Below are 26,027 nucleotides of genomic sequence, written 5' to 3' on the forward strand. Positions count from 1 at the left end.
TGCAGGGACTCTGCAGCCATGCTGTGCTGGGTGCAGGCACTCAGACCTAACTCAGTGACCGCAGCTCTGGAACCCACTGCCTCTCCCTGCTGTGTGACATTAGGCAAATCCTACCCACTCTGGGCCTTGATTTCCCCATCTGTAAAATCAGATGTTGAAATCCAGAGAAACAATGAGAAAAGGACTCTTTGGAATAAGACAGACACAAATTAAAAATAAGCAGACCTCACTTCCGGTCTGACACAAGATGGGTGGAAAAGTGTTTTTTGAATGAAGAAGTAGATGATGGAGCAGGTGCTGGTTCTCCTTTCACATCAGACATGAGATTCAGGCTCAGTGAGTCCAGATGGTACTCTCCACTGCCTTTGCTACATTTGCGAACAGCCTCCGTTTCCCAGCAAGAGGAGGGGGGCTGTGAGCACTCTGAATCTGGAGTTCTCCAGGGGGAACCTCCATTTCACAGAACCAGGCTGCCCCAACTGACCAGGCTGGCCACTGTGCAGAGTTAAGTGGTCAGCCTGGCTCTTTGCTCCAGTAGTAAGAAGCCCAAAGGCTTCCTTCGGTAGATGGTCAATTGTAAAAGATACCTGTGGCCAAAGAATCAATATCCCCTGGATCAGGCTGAAGGCAGAAAACTGGAACCTTAGAAATTGTCCAGTCAAAGCCCCTGCCCTCTTTAAATGTTCCTCTTGGTGAGAATTAGGAACTCTTTCGGACAGATGACGTTCAGAAAGGGAGGATGGACTTAAATTCAGAATTACACACTTGGTTGGTGGTGAAGCACACTGGTTTGCTGCTGACTATGAGAGTTTTCAGAAAGCATCAGAGTAAAGTCATAACTGTGAATGACCAAAAGCTTAAGATGGTCAGAGTTAAAGGCCTGATGAGAGCTCACTTTAATTAAATTGACAAGGAAATTTAGTTGTTTCTGTGACATAACATTTTGAGATAGTAACTAGAATTACAACTAATAACATTTTAACAGGACATATCATGGACAGCAAAGACATTGACAAATTTCTAGGAATTTTATACAATTTTAGGAACACATACTAATAGCATATACGCACAAAGAGATAAACTAAATAAGATTAGTTACTGCTTCTTTTTCCCCCAAGAAATTGTAAATAAAATGTAATAGGGTCTCATGTGGTCAGAAGGGGGTGGTGCCCTGTTAGAGGGGGGATTTTTATGTCAAAGTGATCTCCTATTTGGAGCTTCTGAGACCACAGCGTTATGGAGTCATCAGTCTTCTTTCTCCTAGACATGGTGCTACCAATCTCCTAACTTGATAGCTGAGTCTTTTAAGTTCCATAAAACAACTGCAAAAGTGAACAATGTTCCCTTTCTAGCTCCTGGGTAGACTAATTTTTACTAAACTAGTCAGTTCTGTCACTGTAGCATTCAACCAAATGAAGGTCTGTAGCTCACTGGATTGTGTATTTCTGAAGGAGAACTTGTCCATTCCGCAGCGGGAGCCATTACTGGTGGTAAGGACACACAGCAGCAGTGAAATCCTGATTTCAAACAATGGGCTGAAGGCCTCAAAAAAACCCTCACCAAAAGGAGATATGTAAGTGGCAAATAAGCCCATGAAAGGTGCTTCACATTAGGTAGTATCAGAAAAATGCAAATTAAAACAACAATGAGATACCTCTACATGCTTATTAAAATGGCCAAAATCCAGAACACTGACAATACCGACTGCTGCTGAGAATGGGGACCAATAGGAACTCTCATTCATTGCTGGTGGGAGTGCAAAATGGAAAACTATTGGATGGTTTCTTATGAAATTCAACATAATCTCACCATACCATCTAGCAATCACAATCCTTGGTACCAGCGTAGCTGAAAACATATGCCCACACTAAACCTACACACGGATGCCTATAGTAGCTTTATTCATAACTGCCCAAACTTGGAAGCAACCAAGATGTCCCCCGGTAGGTGAATGGATAAACTGTGGTGCATCCAGAAAATGCAATGCCATTTAGTGCTAAATAGAAATGAGCTGTCAAGCCCTCAAAAGACATGGAGGAATATTAAACGCATGTTATTAAGTGAAAGAAGATAATCTGGAAAGGCCACATATTGACTGGTTCCAACTACATGGCATTCTGAAAGAGGTCAAACTACAGAGACAGTAAAAAGACCAATAGTTGCAGGGGGCTGGGGGGAGAGCTGAATCAGCAGCGCACAGAGGATCCCCAGGGCAGCGGAGCTATTCTGTAGGAAGCTGCATATCATTATACGTTTGTCATTATGTACAATGGTGGATACATGTCATTACACATCTGTCAAAACTGAAAACAATGTGTAACAGCAAGACTGAACCCTCCATGTAACTATGAATTCTGGGTGACAGCAGTGTGTCAGTGTAGGCTCATGGACTATAGCAGACACCCCACTCTGGTGAGGGATGTTGATAATGGAAAAGGTTATGCATGTTCCGGGGCAGGGAGTATATGGGGAAATCTCTGTACCTCTCTCAATCTTCCTGTGAACCTAAAACTGCTCTAAAAAGTAAGGCCTACTTTTTTTAAAAAACAAAAGGTTGCGGAACGTTTACCACTTGCAGTATGGTTGTGAAAACAGTGAGGATGAGTTTTAGAAGCCCCTGGAAGATCAACAGCCTTTAACAACTGGAGGTCTCACATCTTGGACTTTTTAAATCTTTCAACAGTTATTGCATGGAATCCATGCAATACACTCAGAAGTTATTGATTAGCTGGGAATACACAACATACACATATAAAACAGAAAGGAAATAAATCTAACACTTAATTCCTTTAAGATTTGGCTGTTTACATCTGCAGCAACATGGATGAACCTGGGGATCATCATATGAAGTGAAACAAGCCAGAAAGAGAAAGAAAACTACCATATGGTATCACTTATATGTTGAATCTTAAAGAAAAGAACACAAATGAACTTACTTACAAAACAGAGACAGACTCACAGACAGAAAACAAACCTATGGTTACAGTGGGGAAAGGATGGGGGAGGGATAAATTGGAAGTCCAGGATTAGCAGATACAAACTACTATGTATAAAGTAGATAAACAAGGTCCTATTGTATAGCACAGGGAACTATATTCAATACCATGTAATGGTCTATAATAAAAAAGAATATGAAAAGGAATATATGTTATGTATGAATTAATTCTGTACACCAGAAATTTACACAACACTGTAAATAGACTATACTTCAGTTTTTCAAAATTAAACAACAACAACAACAACAACAACAAAAGATTTGGCTGTTTGGAATTTGTAGCTTATTTTTCCATAAAAGTGACAGAAGTGCTTAATAATTTTGTTCTTACATACTCTATGAACATGCATTTTGAAATGCTTGTTGGGGCTTGAGTAGATATACTCCTCCCATCATCCCTAAAACTGGAAACTCCACGAAAACAGTAGCTTAGGTTCAGCGCCTGTAACATATTTATTGAGTCTGAGATGCAATTGACTATAGGATGAACCCTCAGTCAGCACACATTGAGAAAAATGCTGCCAAGTAAACTATGACATAATGCTGTCTTGTCACTTAGAGCCGTCTTATAATAACTAAAAAACCTTTTAGATAATTAGATTTATCATATATCATGCATGTACCTACATTTAAAGAAAACAAACTGGTTAAGATATTCCTAACACATCTTCTTGATTCTTCTGAATCACTTTAACTCAGTCACCAGTGTCCACTTTTTTCCACCTAATGCCTCACTGTTTTCTCTGGAACATTTTTCCAGCTGCCAGACACCAAATATGCCAATTCTGAGTCTGGCATTTTCTTGTTCTTACCGGGTGTCACGGCAGAAGGCTTTTTGGATAACTAGGACGCGTATCTTTGGTGACTAGAAGAGCCGCACGCGTGTGTACTTGGGCATAATAATGTCTTTGGGGGAAGAACTCGTTCTTGGGGACCGTTTTTAGTTTAAGATTAAATTAAAGCTGCAACTCTCAGCCATCAGCAATTGTGCAAAGCACCACAGCCATAATGGCTTCTGACAGCCCATGCACACGACTTTGACCTACTTAGCACCGGTTTAACCATCACAGAAAAACTTCAGAGCCTTTTAAAGAACACTGGGGGCTTTATCAGCATTTCCTATCTATCTAAACTCAATTTTTCTCCAAATCACTACAAAATAAGCACTCACAGTTCTAAGTTGGCAGAAAGTTTGATAAATTCATATTCCACACCTCAGCAACAGCCCTGAACGGCTTGTGAATGGGACACACCAGCTGCTTACTGCTTTGGAGTTCCTTTCATCTCCTGGAAGGGATCTACCAATCTCTCCTGTTTTCAAGTTACATAATTTATTATATGGAAGGCAATACTCTTGCCCTAATTTTGTAATACAACTTCAGTTACTTATCCTCTGTCTCAGGTACCCCAAAGCTCTTAGTTTAGTTTTACAAAGAGCTCTTTAGTTCTTTTTTAACAACAACAACAAAAAAAAATAAAACAGTAACTGCAATCATTTCTTTAACAAAAATTTGTTTCACTAGGACTAAATTTACATCTTGCTGCTCTAGGTCTATAACTTTCTGTTACATAAAAACCTTTTGTTTCAGTGTTGGATCATGATTTAATATTTCGAAGACTTTTCATATGAAATTCAGCTCATCTTGTGTATTGACAATAATATACATAAACGTAACTGCTGTGTCCACATCTGCACAATCAGATGTAATGACGACGATGTAGCAGTCCTGTCCAGCCAATGGAGGTAAGACGCTGTTGCTGTAAAACATGCCCTTATTTCAGAGATATTAATAAGTGAGGATGTGGGCGTCCATCTCAGAATCACTGGAATTTAGTAACTGAGGCATAAATGAATACTCCTTTAATTTATGTAAAAAATCATTTCCAGAATGGACACCCAAAATTCCTCCAATGCCCTCCACACACCTGCCCCTCCTACTCTCAGAAGTGGACTCATTGCCCCTCTCCGCAGTCTGGGCTGCAAGCTCCCTGAACACACTGAGCCCGCCATCTTACCACACTGGGTTGGGTATAGGAGGAACAGATCCCCAGGAGAATCAAAGCGACTTGTGACAAACCTACAGCCAGCACAATACTCCACCGAGAAAAGCCGGAAGCCTGTCTGCTAACACGGGGAACAAGACAACGATGCCCACGCGCACCACTTCTACTCAACAGGGTACTGGAAGTCCTCGTAGAGCAACTGGACAAGAACAAGAAAGAAGTGGGAAAGAAGAGGGAGGACTGTCATTCTATCCGGATGACACGATCCTACAGACAGAAAACCCTGCAGGCTCCACATACAAAACTGACTAGAGCTGAGAAAAGAACTTGGCAAAGCAGCAGGACACAACAACGTACAGAAATCAGTGGCACTTCTTGACACGAAACGAAGAATCCCTTTTAAAATGGCATCCAAAACAAGACAACGCTTAGGAGTACATCGGACCCAGGAAGTGAAAGACTTCCATGCGGAGGACCTACAAAACCCTGGCGGAGGAAATTCAAGAGGACTTCAGGAAATGGAAAGACAGCCCACGTTCTTGCACTGGAAGAATTCATCATGTTCCAACGGCCACGCTGCCCAAAGCAAGCTACAGATTTAATACGATCCCTATCAAATTACCCAGCCCATTCTTCGCAGAACTACAACAAAGCATCCTAAACTTCACGTGCAATCACAAAAGTCCCGGAATGACCAAAGCATTCCTGAAGAAAAAGACCGAAGCTGGACGAATACCCCTCCCGGACCTCACACGATACTACAGGGCTACAGGCAAAACAGCACGGTACTGTCCAAAAACAGACACACGGGATCAATGGAACAGGACACAAAGTCCGGAAATAAACCCACGCACGTACGCTCAATCAATCGATGACAAAGGAGGCAAGAATATGCAACGGAGGAAAGACTGTCTCTTCAGTAAGTGGTGCTGGGAAAACAGGACAGCTACCTGTAAAAGACTGAAATCAGAACATTCTCTGAAAGCACGTACACAACGAAACTCAATCTGGATGAAAGACCTCAATGTAAGGCCAGATACCGTAAAACTCCAAGAGGAAAACATAGGCATGACACTCAAGGGTGGACATTACAGCAGTGTATTTTCTGAACCAGCACCTGGAGTATTGGAAATAAAAGCCAAGAATAAAGAAACAGGATCCAATTAATCTCACAAACTTCTGCACAACTAAGGATACCATCAACACAACGAACAGACAACCTACACAATGGGAGAAAATCTTTGCAAATGATATGACTGACTGGAGACTGATTTCCAAACCACACCAACAGCTCATACACCTTCATAACAGGGAATTAAGCAACCCATCCAAAACTGGGCACAAGACCTAAACAACCAATTCTCCAAGGGAGACACACAAATGACCAACAGGCACAGGAAAAAATGCTCAGCATCGCCACTTGTCAGAGACATGCAGATCAAAACTGCAATGAGATAGCACCTTACACCAGCCAGAATAGCCACCACTGACAAGTCTACAAATGATAGATGCTGGAGAGGATATGGAGAAAAGGGAACCCTCCCACACTGCTGGTGGGAGTGTAGACTGGCGCAGCCACGATGAAGGACAGTACGGAGGTTCCTTCAAAAACTGAAAACAGACCTACCATACGATCCACCAATCCCACTCCTGGGCATATATCCCAAGGAAAATAAATTTCAAAATGACACATGTACCACACGACTCACGGCACCACTATTTGCCACAACTGAGACATGGGAACAACCCAAATGTCCATCGCCAGGTAACCGAATAAAGAAGACGTGGTACATATACACAACAGAACACTACTCAGCAATACAAAAAAAGAAGAAAATAATGCCACCTGCGGCAGTACGGTTGGACCTGAAGATTGTCATTCTAAGGGAGGCGGGTGGGAAAGACAAAGAAAAGGACCCTAGGACACTAAAAACTAGTAACAAACATGATAAGGCCACCAAAGGACTAACTGTCACTTTGATTTCTTGAACATCTACAAGCATATCTGATTGTCCTTTATGATTGGATTGCTGCCTTCTGTGGATTCTCATCTTCTAGCTGGCTTTATTCCTCTGATAACTATGTAAGCTGAGAAACCTAAGCTCTTCCTAGAATCGGCAAGTAGTACACACGTGGAAACTTAAAAAAAATGTGCAGTATACTGTAAGTATGTAACTACATGCAATATACTGTGTACGTGCAGCACAGCTGTAGTACTTCTGACCAACAAAACTGGAAGAGGAGGAAAACACAAACGGACCGAGGGATCAGTGGAACAGAATAAAGAGCCCAGAAACACACCCGCAAACTTTGACAAAGGAGGCAAGAACGTACAGCGCAGTAAAGACAGTCTCTTCTGCAAACGATGTAGGGAGAACCGGACGGCTGCACGCAAAGCAATCAAGTTAGAATACTCCCTCACACCATACGCGGAAATAAATCCAAAATGGCCTAAAGACTTAAACATAAGACAAGACACCACACACCTCTCGGAAGAAAACATAGGCCAAACAGTATCCCACGTACACCTCAGCCATGTTCTCCTAGGGTAGTCTCCCCAAGCAACAGAAAACTGAGCAAAAATAGACACACAGACGGCAGCAAACTGAATTCATCAGCTTTGGCACAGCAAAGGAAACCACAAGCAGAACCAAACGACGACCTACGAGATGGGAGACAGTATTTGCCAAACACGAGACTGACTAGGGGTTAATTTCCAGAATATAGAAACAGCTCATCCAACTGAACGAACAAAAGACAACCCAACCCGAAAATGGGCAGAAGGCGACCTCAGGAAGCAATTCTCCAGTGAAGACATACCAGGGGCCAGTAAGAGGCACATGAAGAAAAGGCTCAACGTTGCTAATTACCCGAGAAATACAAGTCAAAACTACAATGAGGTGGCATCTCACCCCAGTTAGAGTGGCCATCATGCCAAAGCCCACAAAGGATCAACGCTACAGAGGCTGTGGAGAAAAGGGAACCCTCCTACACTGTCGGTGGGAATGTCGTTTGGTGCAGCCACTGTGCAGAACAGGAGGGAAGAGTCCTCAAAAGACGGAAAGTGACACTGGTCAGAAGCTTTGGATCTCGGGGGCAGGCCAACAAGCTCCCAAAGGCCCGGCCTCGCCCCTGCTTCTGCCCCAGCTCGCCTGTGCCCCACAGGGTCCGGGGCGGCCTCCACTCCCAGGGCAGGGCCACCCGCGCGGGAAGGCCACGCAAGGCCTGAGGGCCAGTCTCGGCTGGTCCGGGGCCGTCCATCGCCCTCCCATCTCCCGGGGCTACCCCCGCTTTGCCAAAGCCGCCTATGAGCGGCGGCCAGGAAAGCCGCGGGGTTCAGCCAATACTAATGGGGGGGTAGGCACCCCAACCAGGGCGGGGGGCCCCGGGACCCGCCTCAGGGTCCCAACCTGGACGCGCGGCCTGGACCCCACCGACGCACCCCTCCCCCCCCGCGCCTCCCCAACTGCACAGCCCAGGCCTCACCCGCCGACTCCCCGACCTGCGCGCCCCCACCAGCGCCCCCTTACCTGGCTCGCGACGGCAGCACAGGCGACAGCAAGCGGCGGGAGGCCGAGACCCCAGGCAGCCTTCCTCCTCCGGGAGCTGGTCCAGGAGCACCCAGCTCCCGCCCAGCTTCCTCACGTTCTGCGCGCACCCCGGCGCCCGTGCGAGCGCGCGCACGCGCAGCTTTGAGCGCCCCTCCCCCGCCCGCCTGCCTGACAGCAGCATGGAGGCTTGGCTGGGACTTCAGCAGTAGGGATGCTGCGAGTGGGGCCGGGCGGTGGGCCGGTGGAGCTTGGGGCGGTGGGGCAGTGGGGCGAGCCCTGCCCGCGGCCAGGGCTGGCCGGGTCCCCAACCCCCACGCCCCCCCACGCCCTCCTTCAGTGTCCTGGCCCCCAGGTAGGACCACCACGGACCCAGGGCCAGGCCACGCCCCACCAGCCCCACTACCCCTGCTCGCCGATCCCCACCCAGTCAATGCCTCCCCACCCCCTGCCACGCCCGGTCCCCCGATCCACTGCACCCCCGACACAAAGCTGTTTCTCCTCACACCCAAGTCCCGCCCCAGGTCTGCGCCCCACTAGGTCCTACGCCACAGCCCCTGTAAACCGCGCTCACCCCTCGTGCCTCACCCCAGGTCCCCCCACCGTCCGGAGATACTCCCCTAACCCTTCACCTCGGAATGACCCCCCCACCCCTCAGCCGGGTCACTTCTGCTCCCAGCAACCCCTCCCCCTCAGCCTGTCCGCCCTCACCGCCAGATCGCCCCACACCCGGAGTGCACCCCTACCCCAGATGACCCCATCAGCCCTTTCCTCGCGGGAGCGGGGCGGTCTGGGCTCCGATCACCCCGGCGACAGCCGCTAGACAGGGATCCCCGGGGCCCACGGCAGGCACACAGCCCTGGGTCCCAGGTGCCCGGCCCCGGGCGGGCGGGAGGGTGGGCGGGGCTTGGGGCCATTCCACTTCCCTGCCCCACCCCCATGCCCACTGCCTCCTCTGAGGTGCCTCCCATGGGTCAGGGTGTTCCTGGGCGGCACACCGCTAGCCAGTGGGCCTTGGCTGCTTGATGCTGCTGCGGGGAGGGAGGGTGCAGCTGCAGCCCGCCCCCCGGGATGGACAGCAGGCAGCAGTGGCGGCGGCGTGGGAGGGGTTGCTGCCCTGGGAGAGCCAGTCCACTTGCTCCCATCTCCCCTGCTGCCTGGCCTGGGGGCAACCTCTGCTGCCAGATCTTCCCGGAAAGAGTTTCCCCCTGTCAGCCTGCCCCTGGGAGGCAGGCCGGCTGTGGCCAGGGGGGCGGGGTGGCGGCAGTGGCAGCAGCAGGGCTGGAGATGGCAGGATTGGGGCTGCCCCATACTGGGTGAGGGATGTGCTCCCATTTCCAGCTGTCACTCTCTCTGTCCCTGTAGCTGCTGCCCCCGCCCCCGGCACACTGACTGCACGACGCCCTCCTCTCAGGATCAGGGTGACCTGAGGAGAAGCCTCCAGGGTCCCTGGTGCAGCAGAGGTCACCTCGAGGCCAGGCCGCTTGGGACATGGTAGCAAAGCTACAGGCTGGCCCAGGTCAGCGCCCTCTTCTCCTGCCGTCTCTTCCGCCAGGACATCAGCTGCCGCCGCTCTGGTCTTCCCTGGTGCTCCCTGACCGAACCGCGCAGGTTCCAGGAATGAGGCTGACCTCAACACTTGAGTGCTGCAAACCTGGGGCATCAGACGCTGCCCGCAAGCCAGGCCGCTGGGGAGATGGGAGAATGTAATTTTTATCCTGATTATTTATGTTATTTGTTGGCCTGGGTTCATTCAGAGTGCAGCATCTGGCATGGTTGTTTCCTCAAAAGCTTTGCTACCATCCCTGGGAAACACCCAGCCCTGGGGAACACACAGCCCTGGGACCCCTGGTGATGCCTGATCTGTTGGAAGCCTCTTCCCACGATCAGCCCCTTTCCTGGTCTTTTCTTGGAATTGTCAGCTCTTCTAACCTACTTTTGTCGTGTCCTGAGGAATACTTTACACTCCAAAAAAAAAAAAGTGTATTGGTTTGGTTTTGAATGGAATGTCCTGTAATCTCTTTGAAGACCAAGTGTTCTATTGTATCATTTATGACAACTGCTGCTTTAATGATTTTCTGTCTGGATGACTTATCCATTCATTTAAGTGGAGGTGTTAAAATCCCCTATTATTTTTATATTGTTTTCAATTCTGCCTTTATGTCTGTTGGTATTTGCTTTTATATTTCTTTAGATGCTACTGTTTTGGGTGCATGTGTTAAGGGATGTAATACATTTTTTTCTTGTACTGATCCCTTTGTCATTACAAAATGCCTTTCTTTGTCTTTTGTTATAACCTTTGTTTTCAAGTTTATTTTTTCTGATAGGAATACTGCTTTCCCTGCTTTCTTGTTTCTGTTAGCATGAAATACCTTTTCCATCCTCTCACTTTCAGTCTGTGTGTCTTTAGCTTTGAAGTGAGTCTCTTTTAGGAAGCGTAGTGATGACTCTTGTTTCTTTATCCAAACAACCACCCTTGTCTTTTGATCAAGAGCAATTAGTCCACTGACATTTAAAGTAACTGCTGATAGAGAAGAACCTATTGCCACTTCATTATTTGTTTCCCAGTTGTTTTTGTAGTTCTCCTATGTTCATTTCTTCTTCTTTCTGTTTCTTTCCTTGTGGTTTGATGATTTCCCCTAGCAGAATGTTTGTGTTCCTTTCTTCCTAGTTTTTATGTTCTATTGTAGATTTTTTGTTTTGTGGTTACCATGCGTTTCATAGATGTTGATCTATAATTATATCTACCTGTTTTAAATAAGATAGTCATTTAAGTTCAATCATATGCTAAATAAGCTACATTTTAACTGCACTCCCCTCCATTTGTTTTTTATGTTATACTTTACATCTTTCTTGCTTATCTTTTATCTGTTTATTACAGTTATAGCTGCTTTTGCCATTTTTTGTCTTTAAACTATGTACTGGCTTATTCAAGCAGTTGATCCTCAGTCCTTACTACATATTTGCCTTTGCTCCTGGGTTTTTCCTTTTCCTGTAGATTCTTACTTCTTTTCTCAATTTTTAACATTCTTTTCCACCAAACCCCCCAAACCCCCCACAAAAACCAACCAACACACTTATGTGATTGCAGGTACTTTCTTTTGTCAGGACACAGACCTTATTTCCCCCCAGAGTTAACATACTAAGTTCAGGAATTAGATCTAAAAGTAAAGGACACTGCTGCTGCTAATATCGTCATTAGCCTGTGCAGTTTGATAATTGGCTTTTTCACTGTTGAGATTATGTGGGTGTCTCCATTTCTGCTTCTGAGAGGCCCAGGCAGTTGGGGACCCCTGACAGTGAACTCCTGCTCATCATAGTGTCTTTGAGAAAAGCTACATAGAGGGCATTTTTTGCCTTCAAATCACAGTTTTCCTTTTTAGAAGGAGCAAAAAATGCAGGCAGAGAATCTCTTTACAAAGTAATCTGTTTATTTTGATGGGAATGATGTTTCCAAATTTGGGACACTTGGAAAACACTCTCATTACATTCTCGCCTAGCCAGCAGCTTAGGAGTCCTCAGACCCAGAAGTGTTGACCTGGGCCGCCCCTGTTATAGCTCATCACCAAGCCACCTGCTCCTGAACCTGCCCCCCTCCCAGCTGTGCAGCCCCGGGAGATGCTGTCTCTCCTGGGCTCAGCCTGATGGCACAGGGGTCTTTGTTATCCTCCAAGCATCAGTCTAAGAAAGTCAGCAGTCTTGTTTTTCATCTCCTGAGTTTATGTAGGAGTGGAAAAACTCCAGACAAAATATTCAAATCTAGGCTCTATCCTGGCCCCGAGATGGGTCCTCTTGGCTTACAGGGGCATGTGACCTGCCTGAGTAAGTAACCTTAGACTAAACTGGGAGAAGACATGGAGGCAGGATGAATGGTCCTCAACTGGCTACAGCATCACTAAACAATGAGTCCAGCAAACAAGAGGGATAGTAAGGGAACTGGTGTGATCCTCCAGGCTTCAAAAGAGGGGGGGTCTCTGTTCTCTGTGCGAGTCTGAGGAGGAGACTTGGGAGGTGGGGGCAGGTAGCAGAGATAAGAAGCCAGCAGCTGGGTGTCACATTACAAAGTTGAAAGGAAGTAGAGAAACCATAAACAGGCAGAAGAAAGATCAGAGTAAGCTATTATTATGCAGTATGCCCATTGCAGTCAGACAGGCGGCCCCTGCCCTTCATCTTTCTTAACCTCAGATTCCGAGAAAGCCTTTGTTACAGCCTGGTCAGTCACACACAGGTACACGCTGGGGTGAGGCCAAGGTCTCTGCCAACCCCTCTCTGGACAAGAGGGTAACTAAACTTGGGAAACCCCTGAGACCTTTTCAGGTTAGCCCCATCCTAGTTGTCAGTTTCCCAGTCTTAGCTTCCTTCTGTTGCCCCCAACTCCAAACCAAACCCCTCCGAGGGCAGTGAGAAAGTGAGGCTGCCTCCAGCATGGCAAACAGCAAGGTGTTCAGGGCCCCAGTTCGCCCACGTACTTGGCAGGCGCCACCCTGGACTCATGCTGACTTGAGCTGAGGGAAGTGAAACACCTCACTCATCAAAGAGTTGTTTTGTCCACATGATACGAGACCAACCACTGGTTGATCTAGTGTGACAGGGCGCAGAGAGCTGCCTTGACTGAAATCAGCTCCTCTGACTTTGTCCGTCGCCTGTGGCCTGTGTTGGACGCCAGGTCGGGGACAGGTAGAGCTGTAGGTCAGAGCATCCCTCAGACCCAGCCCGGCTGAGGGGAGCTCTGTTTGTGTGTCCCCCTCTTACAGTTCCAATTGCTGCTCTGTCCGCTGCCACAGCTCTGAGTGCGTGTGTGGCATCAGCAGGTGTCCCTGTTGGAAGGCGCGTGGAGGGGAGAGGGCATTTTCTTACAGATATTTAGCAGAGCCACAATGACATAGTAAGGTTTGGATGGGTCCTCAGTACACGCCTTGCGTCTGCTTTATTATGGAAGAAGTATTATCATGCCTATTTTAAGAAAGGGTGAAAAAAAGAGCCTGGAGTCAGAGTAAGGTTCTTAAGGTACCCACCACATAGGATACGGTGAATATTAAATGAAACAACACAATGTGAAGATTCTCTGCTTTTCAGTCATTTCATTCCTGGGAAAGATAGAATGTTTCTTTTCCTTCTGAAAATTTTAGGCAATAATATTCACCATCCCTGTGACCTGGGAAAGATGGAGTATTTCTTTAAAATATCTATTTTACTTGCTCACAGTAAAGGGCCTGCCTCACAAGTACAGGTTTTTAGCTAATTTATTTACTCCTCACAGCAGACCAAGAGGCTGCGAGGAGTCCTAAACTGAATTCCAAGTTGCTGTAATCTAAAGATCAAACCTAGATAAAACAACTAGCATTTAAATCTCAACACCTCCCAAACCTGCATCTCACATTGTCGTGTAATATCAAACTGCAGAAAGCATATTTACTTTGCCTTAACAAATTAAAATAGGTTAGAGAAACACTTTGAACTATCTACCTATGTACGTATGTGCACCCTGGCACTGCACAATGAGCACACATGCTGTAAAAATGAAGTAACAGTATATATCTAATACCATCCTGTGTAAATTTTTTTGAGGATTAGGAAACAAAATTTTTCAAATCACACCCCAGAGCCTCTGCCAATTCTATCACACATCTGACATCATGCAAAACAGAAGCTTAGGAATTTACTTAAAAAAAAAAAATGAAGGACTTATACCCATAAGTGGCTCGGAAATAAGGGAGACCCATGCTTGGTGTAGAAAACCCAGAACTCAAGAGTACTCTTCCTTTCAGCAGGAAAGTTAGCTTATGAGATATCCTCATAACCAGAATAGATATTTTTTTAAAAAGTTAACATTTTATCCAACTTTATGGTTCAATTTTTTTCTTTGTATTGAAATAAACACTTTCCAAAGACTTCCTCTCAAGTCATTAAAACATGACCAGGTAGGAAAAGATCAGTTAAACATTTACTACTAGAAGTCGGACTAAGATACATAATATTCTCAGTTACCTTTCAACAGACAAAATATGCCACTGGTTCAAGGATACATTAGACGCTTTCAATTCAATATCACACCATGAAAAGCAGAAAAATACAATGTGAGACAATTTATTCAATCCAATGTTTCCATAGTAGATTGAGATTCTTCTTTAAAAGCAAAAAATTACTTTGTTTAACATTAAGTAGAAATTAACATCAGTATATGTGTACATTGCCCAAATTTAATCAGTGACATTTCTGACAGTGGGTTGTAGGTCTTTACTGTTCAAAGCAAATCATTTTTTTCTGGACTAAGGTAGTATATATGTTTTTGAATCTCTTTGAAATGGTGCTTAAACTCACACAGAGTGAACTCCGTGAACTTTGAGAGGGCAAAAACGCAGCAGTCACAAGAAACCAGTAATACTGCTTAAGTTTACACGACCTTAGAAGTACTGATGTCTTGTAGAATCTGGATCCAGACATCCTGGGATGCCTGGGTGTGTCTGGAATCAACTGGACACTCTGGTCAGAATGGTTCAAATTTAGATAAGAAAATCTTATACAATCAAATCGAGTTGATTTTTTTTTGCTATAAGAATGTAGACTATATGTGCATCTGATTCTAGGAGCACCGTGAGAATGTAATACCTAAGAAAATGAAGACTTTGTGTCTAAAGCATGACTTGTTTGGTAAATGATAAGATTAGAAAAATGTCTTTTTCTGGAAAGACTGACCATGGCCTATGACGAAAAGTTCAAAGTTCCAATTCAGCATTAATTACATTTTATGAAATCCCCAACGTTAAGCAGAAACTGAGCTCATTAGCTAAAACAACTGCACAAAGGGCAGTATTACTCTGGTGGGATTGTTAACTTTTGAAGAATGGTGTTTCATTTAATACATAGCATGATTTCATACATATCCATTATCAGTGCCTTGAAAAATCAAACAACTTTAAAATTTAGCAGCGGTTTCTGCAAATACAAAAATACACATTTCTTACATAACATATGTAGTAAAATTTGTCAAGATATATTATATAAACTCAAAAGCATCTTAGATAAAGCATCAGTCTGATATATTATAGATTGACAAGAGTGTAATAAAATGACATGTAGTCTGTCTTCAAATCATACAATATAATACTTTACAGCAATATTAAGTATTCACATTAAGTATGTAAGGAGTATCTAAGGGAACATAGAGTAGAAATGGTTATTAAAGAACTCAAGTGTCTATTCTTTTCTCTGCTTCAAACTGGGCGTATGATTTTCTCCCGCCAGTACAAAAGAAAAACAAAAAAAAAATGGCTAGAACTATTATTTTGTTAAGTAGAGAAGCAGTTTGCTTCTGGAAAAGACACTCCAAGCCATAGAGCTTCATTCACATATTGCAGTTCTGACAGTAGTGTGCCCTCAGGGTGAGGGGAATCCCTGCTGCTCTCATACATCGTATCATGTGAGATGCATATGGACACTTAGAGGAGTCTAAATATAGGAGTGGTTGGTGATACGGTAAAATCTACTTCACATCTGTGACTGAGATGGCCAGTGTCATAAAGGAGCTCTTTGGACACAGAATTCTAAAGGTTTATTATAATGCTAAGGACAAAAAGGGCCATGTCCCCAAGAGGTAGGTAGCACCTATGGCTAATACTGAAAGGACTTCTAGCTTACAGAAATTTTTTTTTTTTATAACGAAAAAATGCAATTGTTAGGACAACAGGGGAAGCATATTTGGCATGAAAGTTTCTGGGTGGCTAAGAAAAGTGATTTGGAATAAGCAAGTTTGTGGGAGAAAGGGCCATCGGAATTTGAATTAAAGAGGTCAAATGGGTTCTAAGCAATTTCTAATAAGTAAGTGTTTAAAATGAAGGAAGGTGCACAGCCATTCCCGCTTGTCCCTTCGTACTGTCTGGCAAGGCCTAATAATCCATGGAGGTAATCCAGGAGAGGTGTAACCTTTGAGAGAGAGGGGCTGGCAGGTTGTAAAGAGTCACAGAACAGAAGAGCCACCACAGTGGCTGTCGGGCCTTCTTTCAGACAGTCCTCGACGCTGGATTTTCTGACCTCCAGAAGTTTTTACATCTTTTTGTCCCAAGATGATTCATGGTGTATACACGACTGGAATAAACCAATGGGGTACACACCACCGTGTATGCCCCACTGGAATAGACCAGTGGGGTACACACCACCGTGTATGCCCCACTGGAATAGACCAGTGGGGTACACACCGTGGTGTATACCCCACTGGAATAGACCAGTGGGGCACACACTGTGGTGTATACCCCACTGGAATAGGCCAGTGGGGTATACACCGTGAATCATTTTGGGACAAAATGATGTAAAAACTTCTGGAGGTGAGAAAATCCAGCGTCGAGGAGTATCTGAAAGAAGGCCAGACAGCCACTGTGGCGGTTCTTCTGTTCTGTGACTCTTTACAACCTGCCAGCTCTCAAAACTGCTCTCTCAGCTGTTAAATGGCCATCAGAAAAGGGAAGATCAGCAATTTTTTTTCTGGTTGATTAATCCAAGAGGCAAGGCTGCAGAAAACATTTCAGCAAAGAGGAGTCCTGCTTTGATCACCTGTTGGCAACAGTGACCGTGCAACAAAGGAAGGACTGTTGTTGCAGACTCTTCCTCCTCACTAAGACAGCCAATGCTGTCAGGAGGGCACCTCCTAGGAGGAAAAAGTGCATTTCTGGAGAATGTTTCTGGCTCAGGCACCTCTGGAAAGAACACTGAAATGAGCACCCATTTCCTTCTTTCTCCCCACAGCTGTGTCCGGGGGCCTCTGCAGAGCAGTGAAACGCTCATGGAAAAATGAACCGACCAACAAAAACTATGATGTCATGGTACTCATGGCTCGAATCCCTCGAGTTTCTTCCACACTAGCTGCCTTAATGGGCCGGTACCTGGAATGATTCTGTGAGGGCACGTGATTGACTATGGGATGTCTCAGAACTGGCCACTCACTTGGTTTTGGGGAAAAGTCTGACGTGATTTCCTTGATCATCTGACATGCTTTCCTTCTTAGTGCTTTGATTGGTGGCATTCTTCTTGCTTACTTATTAAAAACATTTCATGGAATGTGGATGGTTTCTTTGCAGACTTCCCCCTCTGTCCATGGTTTTTATTCTTCCCTTTTGATATCCTGGCCTTCTTAGTGTCATCTAAGGCATGTTTCCTCTAGAGATGATGCTGCGTCTTTAGCCCTCTGCTGGGACCTCTTAAAATGCATGACAGGATCAATCCATGCTCTAATAAGGAAAAGCCTCCCAAACAGGTGATAAAATCTTTTAGCCTTGACTTTTTGCCAAATAGTCTCAATAAAGAGGATTCTTTTTTTTGTCCTAAGTATCAGCAGTGATAACCCCGATGCTACCTGTCTCGGTTATTCTATACACTGGGGTCATAGTAATTATTATCTTTATGTTATTAGTAGCCCAGTTTCTGTCCTTGCAGATATTAGAATTCTGGTTGTGGTTAAATGTCTTTGGTTACATGTGTGTCCTCAACATCAGAAACCACTGTTGGCCCTGAGTCTGGGCTGGACACGTCATCCACTGTCAAAGAGCTGGGTGAGGATCCTTCTAGAGGCAGAGTACCAGGAGAACACTGCCCATCCTTCTCTCCTTCCTCAGGTGACTTCATGCAAAGCTCAAGTCCGTCTTCCGCCAGGCTGGATGGAGAGCTACCATCCTTCTCTGATTCCTGGCTGGGGTAAGAACTACAGGACTGGGCTGTTTGCACAGCTCCAAGCCCTTCGGCTGCCATTTGGGGAATGTCTGTCTGTCTCTCTTGCAGTGCGCTGGCTTCTGGAATGCCAGGAGCACATGGAGGTGGCTCCGTGGGTCCTTTTAGAGAACCTGTTTTATTGTTTTCTGGTCTCGGTGCCCTTGCCTTCTTTTTGAGAGACCAATTTTTCAAACTGGCTATACCATTTCTGAACCATGTGCTGGGGTGCAGAGTTACAGAACGCATTTGTGAATGCCCTTCTAGGCTGTCCTTTTTTGTATGAGCCAGGTGGCTGCTGGCCTGCCCTGACGAGGGACCGGGAATTCCAGAAATGAGGCTGGAACTGCTTAAGTCAGAAGAAAGCTCTTCCTGTTTTCCTTGAGCTTGAAAAGTGCAATCTACTGGAGAGGATGTTTCAGTGGGTGTAAACACCGACTGTTCAGAAATCTGAGAAAAACCGCTGTCTTGGGAGCTCACTGGCGAGCCAGATGGGGACGTGTCCGGGGAGGACAAGCTGGAACAGCTACTCCTCGGGCAAATGCTTAACCTTGGGGGGAAGACCTTCTCAGTGATCTGCTTTGTGGCACCACTCTTGCCAACCTCGATCCCCATGACCAAGCTCTGACTGATAAGCTTTTGCCCCTCCATCTGCAAAGACTTGTGCCGCTCGAGATAATCCTCCTCTTTGTGCGAGAGGCTGGCGTCACAGCTTGCGTTGTGCTGCTTCTTTTTTGAATAAAGTCCCCTGAGATAGGTCAGTTTGCAGTGCTGGTCATCAGTGCTGGGCTCTGAGCAGTGCCGCTGCCTCCCTGAGCCTTTGAGGGGCTCTGCTGGGCATGGCGGGGAGTACCCAGCCGTGTCCACAGCGATGGGCTGGTTCGTGGGACAATCGTGTGAGGAAATGGTCACTGGCTTGGATTTAGGAAAAAGGTTTACGTGATTTCCTTCGCTATCACACCAGCTTTGCTTCTTATCATTTTCATCAGTGGCATTTTTCTTGACATCAGTGTCTGTGACTAAACTTGTTTTAAAACCTGTCTTACCCTCTTCCTGGAGGGGTGGATTCTGACTCAGATGGTTCTCATCTTTTTTCAGGAGAATCGCATCGCAGCTGGACTTGCGTATCCTTTTCTGATAAAACGCCCTTAGAAAGGAAAGCTTCGAACCCAGGTAGCCGATGCTGGGCTCCGAGCAGCGCCGCTGTTGCCTCGGGCTTTTTGGAGCATCTTCCGTAGCTGCGGACAGGTGGCTGGGGGTGCTCATGCCAGAGGGGGCACTGGCCTGGTCCTGCAGCGAGGCCTTTCTGTACACTGCCGCCACGGTCACCGGCTCAGGCTCATCGGGCTGTTCCACCTGAACGTCTTCATCTTTAGGATGGTCTAAGTCAAAGTCGCTCAGGGTTAAATCGCCTTCCGCCTCAGGCTGCTCGAGGTCATAGTCACTGAGGGTTAACATGGAGTCCATGCTTCTGCTGCCTGGACCGAGTTTCTTTACCAAGTCACTGCATGGAGCATCAACTTCTTCGTTCAGCTCATTTTCCAGGCTGTCATAGGAGGAGTCATTCAGCTGGAAGAAAGAGTTATCTGTCGAAAAAAATCAAAGCATGATTAACATTTGCACTTGCCTCAAATACATGCTGCCTTAAAAAAAAAAAAACTAAACAACTATGATGTTTAGTTTAATTCTGTTTTCATGCAGATTTTTCAAATTCCTACTCTCAAGAAAGAAAGCATCTTTCAAAATCTTTCTAGTTGTTAGTGCAGAAACTAAAAGTAAATTTTTGGAGTATACTAGATTTACCTCAGTCCCTGAAGACATAGCTTTTCTTTAAGTAAGATTTCCTCAAAGCAATGAAGACATGTCATAATACCAGGAAATGGTAAAAAATACAAAGAAATTAATGCAGATACACTCAGGTTCTGAATAAGACTGTGTCTTTTAAATGGATTAGCTGGTGGATACACCTAACTAACTCTATTAGTCTCAGAGAAACCATTTACCAACCTTATCAATTTCCCTTTGACAAAGTTCTTTAATATCTATTACTTTGTTTATTCTTTACAGCAATCATACCAGTTGGATGTTATGGTTTCCCATAATTACAGGAGAAGATACTAATGTTATGGTGGCACAGAATAATTGTTCAAAGATAACCAAGAATTGGTGGTACAGGCATTCATATTTTGGAAGGCTGAATGTCTTCAAGCCCCACACACCCTGCCCCGCCCCATGAAGCTAGCTGTTTTCTCAAGTACTTTGCAGGGCGCTGGATTTCTGAGAGGTGTCAGGGACCTCGGAGAGGAAGATGAGGAGCAACCAGGCCAGGCCTGCTTCTGGGTCTCCTACTCCAGTTTCAACCACAGCAGTTCTGTTATACTGTAAGATATTGCAACAATATGTTGTAACAATATTGTTATATTGTAAATCTGTTAATTGTTCTATTGTATATCCTTGTAAGGTTTTATTTTGAAAAAAGAAGTTAGAATTCTGCCACTAACAACTTCTTGGAGTTTGGGAACCTTGTCTTATACACTAGGTAACCTGACCACAGTGTTAACACAGCCTGACCTACGAGCAGGCCGTCTAAGGAAGGGGCGGAAGCCCGCGGCCCCTGACTCAGGCGAGAAGCCCCTTCACCCGAGCTGCTCTGGGCTGCAGGGTAGTCGGTGCCCTCGCTGACCTTCACGTGTGTGTCCATTTCTCACACACAAAAACAACCCCATTATTCACAATACCTGAGACATTCTCTTTCGTAGCACATGTCACTGAAACCTCTTCCAAAAGGGAAGTGATTTCTTCTCCAAATATTCTACAGCAGTTTTCAATCAGAAATTGTATAAGCAGAGAAACCTGCACAAAAAAGGAACAAAAATGAAGGGTTACTTTTCACATAGCACACCTATAAATCACACTTCATATACGAATCCTGGTTCAAGCCGAAAAAAAAAAAGTGAAAGAATCCTGAGAAAAAGTCAAAGTTCACGTCTGCTTGGAAACTAAACAGAACCGTTTCCCCTAAAAAAACAACGTAGTTTGAGTATAGAAATCCATTTTAACCAGTGGCTTAAAGTTATTATTTGTGGCCTTGGTTTAATGCTAACATTTTGATACTAATGGTCCTGTCTTTAAAATTAGGGTAATTTTAAGTATTCTCTGTACAGGGCATTTGGGATGAAGAAATATACTTTCTTATTAAAATTCATGAAGCATCGTTAGACTTATAAAATATATTTCTTATGTAAAAGGCAGGTGTCATAAGTGTGGGAGGTGGGCATCCTCTGTGGATTTACTGTGAAGGAGAGAGACGGCTGGAGAGAAAAGCGTACATTTTCCCTGACCAGCCTCTTCCTATGCATTTGCCTCCCTGAGGAGCCAGAACTGGAGATGCTTGGAGAAGAGCTCACTGGGGAGCGCTGCGCCTCCACTGAGATATACTGGAACCTTTCCATAGTCTTCTTGCCCCAATAGCTGAGGCAAAGGAGCAGGCAGAACGTTGGGAGGAAGAGGAATCAGTGCCCCATCCCTGTACTAACCATCAGGTACTGCAGGAGTGTGATTTCAAGTAAGTACTGAGTGAGCGAGGTACCATCGCCACCTCCATTGTGTTAGATGAGGAAACTGTGGAACAGTGTAACTAATTCTGCCCTAGATTGTACATCTGGCAAGTGGGGAGGGCTGAGATTTCCACCTGCGCCTGTTCAATTTCAAAGTCTTTTGCTTCTTTTTAAAATCTTATCAACTGCTCTTCTCCCTCTACGGTTTCAGTCAATCACAGCTGTTTTGCCTCCTTAAAGGGAAAACAGAAGTAACCCAATTACTATCACTTTCTTTGCTTAAGAAATCAGCTTTCTGCAGTCTACCAGGAGAGGACAGAACAGTCGATGAACTCAGACTTATAAGAAGATGTACTTAAGGACATGTCTTTCAGAACTAATACCCCAAACTTTAGGTTTAAAATGGGGACTCAGTGCCCCAGGGCAGAAAAATGAAAAACATTACCTTATTTGTAAATTCACTTTCTATTTCGGGGCTGGAGGAAGCAGGAGGCCAAAGGATGCTTGGAGCGATGCACACTGCTAAGTTAAATGAATTCATCTGGTTCCATGAGGCATGGTTTTCAATCTTGTGCAATAACCCGAAAAGATACTTTAGCAGAACAACATTCATTCTTGGGAGCCGGTCTAATAGCCTAAAGACAGACAAAGGTGCTCTTTAAGCAAGACATTTCGTGGAAAACTTGCAGACAAGGCAACCTTTCTTCACTTTTCATGGGGAACCACGTGAAGCAGAAACACAGTTCAGGTATGCGGGAGTGTCAGCTCATATGGTACGTGCAGAGCGAGGACTGTCTTACAGAGGGGAGAGAGTAAGACTCAGGGGGGTTATTCATTTATTTTGTATATTCTGTCTCTGGGTGAGAACCTTTCAAGCCTCAGCCACAAAGACACCCAGTTCCATCCTGAGAGCTTACACTCTGCTCTACCAGCTTCTAAGGTCAATTCTGTCCCATGTCTCTTTATCACAGTGGTACCACTTTCACATGTCAGTCAAGCTTATAACAGTATATTTCCTACTGTTCCGATTTTGTACTTGATGAGGGATTTTTAAATTATCATTCACCATCATTTACTACCATCCAGGAAATAAATATATATATATATATTTTATACATACATATATATATTTTCATGATTGTTGCTTTTTTCCAACAAGAACCTGTAACTGAGACAGGAGGGAAGGGGGCAGGACACAGCCATTAAAGGAATGACATAGCAGTTAGCACCAAGGTGGAGGAAGTCAACTCCTGATGGACCTTGAGGACCAGGATGGATGGAGAGCTGACCTCCAGTGGACCCTGAGCTCCCTCACACACACTGTAATGTACTAGCACCGCAAATGGCACACCCACAGGTGCCATGACAGCTCTGAGGCTGACCATGAAAATCAAGGAGAGGGTAGTGGCCCAATTCCTGGGGATCCCCGCCCCTTCCTCAAAGCAGTTGGAGTAATCCTCTCACTTGTTAATGTATAAAAACTCGCAACACCGTGCCTCGTGGACTCTCTTGCTCCCTCACCTTCCCAGATGCCCGGCACTCTGTCTATGGACTGTGTGTCTACTTCTCCTTTAAACTAAACACCCAACCCTGCTCCCCTCTGCCCTTCTCCTGCGTTCTGAGACGGCCTGCACTCTGTCTACAGAGTGTGCATCTCTCTAAACAAATCTACTTTTACTCAACTAGGGCTCGCTCTTGAATTCTTTCCCGCGTGAAGCCAACGACCCTCACTTGGCGGGGCGCATCCCAGGGACTCAAGTGAGACCTGGGACACAGCCCTCCTCTCGTGCCCCGTTTTCCTGTATCACAACCTGCGGAAGAAAATCAGGTAATCTGGCTCTTGTTGCATAAATACCAGAGAGGTGCTTCTTCAGCACCACAGACTGACAATGAGGATGGTTTTCTAGGGACACATTATGACAGATTACAATGGGCCAAAAGATTACTGAATGTATTCAGTGGAAATTAAGGCCTTGCCTAGCGTGCTCTTTTGGGGTGTCAGATTCTGAGGGGGCCCTGAGCCTTTGAGTTGTTTTACACCTCTGTAAACTATAGAATATTGACAGCAATACACATAAGACTTGTCCATAGACCTGAAAATTCTCTCTGGTGAAGAGACACGTGATTTACTTGCACTGCCTCATGCCCCAGCAGAAAAAGCCAGTTTTGTTTTTTAAGTTCATTTCAGCATTTCTGATTCAACTATTATAACTTGTGGTAGTTAACCATCTTCTCTGAACCGGTGGCAGTAACGTCTTAGTACTTCTCTTTATTAATTCTTGTTTTAAATAAAATTTCTTTCACGTGTGCATATTTATATGAGAGCCATAATTCTGGCCTTTTAAAAATCATCCTTTAATAGCTTCTAGAATATAAAGTTTTAGACAATGAGCAACAACATACAGAATCTCAGGTTCCCTGTCTCTGAACGGTTCCCACCAAGCTGTCACGAAAGCAGAGACAGCATTTTGTGCATGGCTCTGAGTCTGGTGCCTTCAACACTTACACCATCAGTAGCTGCGTGTAGATAATGATTTGCATTTGAAAGTTGCTCAAGATAACACTGCACTGAACAAGCGTTTGCAAATAAATGATACCGGGATTCTTGGGTTTCACAGAAATGCAAGTATTGCTTTTCGTTAATGGACACTTTTTTCCTATTCTCTTATGATGTGGGAAATACTCAGGAATGGGGGTGCTGGGTTCTGCCGGCAACTTCCCTTTCCATGAGGACAGACAATGCATTCTCTGTGATCAGGCTAAAGCTCTGCAACTCCCTTTTCCCTTGACACTTTTCAATGAGTTGGCTGTCTCTCTGGAGTGTCCTCACATCCCCTTCTCCACATACCCCTGTCATGGCACTGACTGTACCGCACTGGAATTCTGGGTTTTATCTGTCTATTTCTACTAGACTGTGAGCTCCTTGAGAGGAAGGAATTTTCTCTGTATGAATTCGGCTGCTAAATGAAGTGTATAAGGAATCGTCTGGTTAATTAAATACTTACCAAAATTAAGGTCATAAATTGTAGATTGGGTCTACAGTATTTGCTATTAGTCTAATGGGTTTCAGTGCCTATCAGATTAGAATATACAGAAGGTGTACAATGGTCGAGTATTCCATATTAGTAAGATTAGGAAAAAACCCAATAATAACAATGACAGTTGCTAGCATAAGTCTACTTTTAAACTGGCCCCTATGGATATGACTTTGATAGTTATTATTACATTAACAGACAAGCTTATAAAATAAGTTATTTTAAAAAGTATTTTTGAGAAATGACCAAATTGGAATAGTTACCTTTGAACTGCATTTATTTTCTCCTCATCATTTCCTTTGTCCATTACACAGACCCAATTATTATAGAGATCTGATGATAATATGCTTCCCGGAATGTGCCGTAGAAAATCCTAAAATAGAGGGAAAAAAATTTAAATTGTTATTCTAACAATTTGTATTGGAGAAATTAGAAAGAAGACACTTTATTGGAAAGTTCAGTCCTCCCTTCTTTGGAACACACAGAGCTCTGCGCCAGCCCTCCAATGATGTGCGCACACAGAAAAATATGCTTTGATTTTTTTTCTAACAAAAAACCAGAGGGAAATTGGGGTCTGGACTACAGTGGGAAAGATAAAGGACAACCTGTTTGGGCTGAAACCTCCGGTTTGCATACATCTTAGCAAACTAGTATAACATGACAGGATCTGGCAAACCATACTAATCTTTTTTTTTCTCTCTCTGTCTCTCAAATCACTAGTTAAAAGGAATGCACGAAGGTATCTGTGAGATTCATAATGTGGTAGTCAGTCATCCAGTCATTCTACACATATTTGCTCATCTGTGCCAGGCACTGTTTCAGGTGCCAGGAACAGGGTAGTAAATAAAACAAAGTCCCTGGTAATTTAGAACTTTAGATTCCAGCAGCATTGGTGACTAATTCCATCCAGAGGTGTCTGGAGTTTCCCCCTGTATTCTTCATAGGAGGGGAGAAGGCATTCCAGGCTATGGCTGGCTCTGGGAGCCTGGGGCAGCACTCTCATCCCTAATGTATATTAAATAACATGTCCCTGGTACATTATCCTTCTCGGCCTTCGAGACTCCTCCTTAGAGCACTTGTGGGGCCAGGTGTGGGTGAAACCAGACAATGACACAAGTAGGATCTGACCAAGGGAGGTTGTTGTTTGACATTTGTTTATAAAAAAGCTTAAAAGTAAACACACTTTGGTCCT

The 26,027-nt window shown here is 44.9% G+C and overlaps 2 protein-coding genes across 3 annotated transcripts in view; both read right to left on the reverse strand.

The window, feature by feature from the left end:
- The window catches only part of LOC140691107 (uncharacterized), a 33,762-nt gene extending 25,016 nt beyond the window's left edge, over window positions 1-8,746 (reverse strand). Inside the window, exon 1 of the mRNA XM_072953915.1 lies at window positions 8,530-8,746. Within this exon, the coding sequence (XP_072810016.1) occupies window positions 8,530-8,731 (202 nt within the window). The 5' untranslated portion in view covers window positions 8,732-8,746. The remainder of the gene's footprint in view (window positions 1-8,529) is intronic.
- Window positions 8,747-14,618: 5,872 nt separating this feature from the next.
- The window catches only part of LOC116277737 (rho GTPase-activating protein 20-like), a 31,889-nt gene continuing 20,480 nt past the window's right edge, over window positions 14,619-26,027 (reverse strand). For both annotated transcript variants that reach the window (XM_072953938.1, XM_072953937.1), the window contains 4 exons: window positions 25,099-25,208; window positions 22,246-22,435; window positions 20,982-21,096; window positions 14,619-19,829 (listed from right to left, as the gene is read on the reverse strand). In XM_072953938.1, coding sequence (XP_072810039.1) covers window positions 17,995-19,829; window positions 20,982-21,096; window positions 22,246-22,435; window positions 25,099-25,208 — 2,250 coding nt within the window. In that variant the 3' untranslated portion in view covers window positions 14,619-17,994. The remainder of the gene's footprint in view (window positions 19,830-20,981; window positions 21,097-22,245; window positions 22,436-25,098; window positions 25,209-26,027) is intronic.

Source organism: Vicugna pacos, chromosome 33, assembly GCF_048564905.1.
Source record: "Vicugna pacos chromosome 33, VicPac4, whole genome shotgun sequence".
Taxonomy (NCBI): domain Eukaryota; kingdom Metazoa; phylum Chordata; class Mammalia; order Artiodactyla; family Camelidae; genus Vicugna; species Vicugna pacos.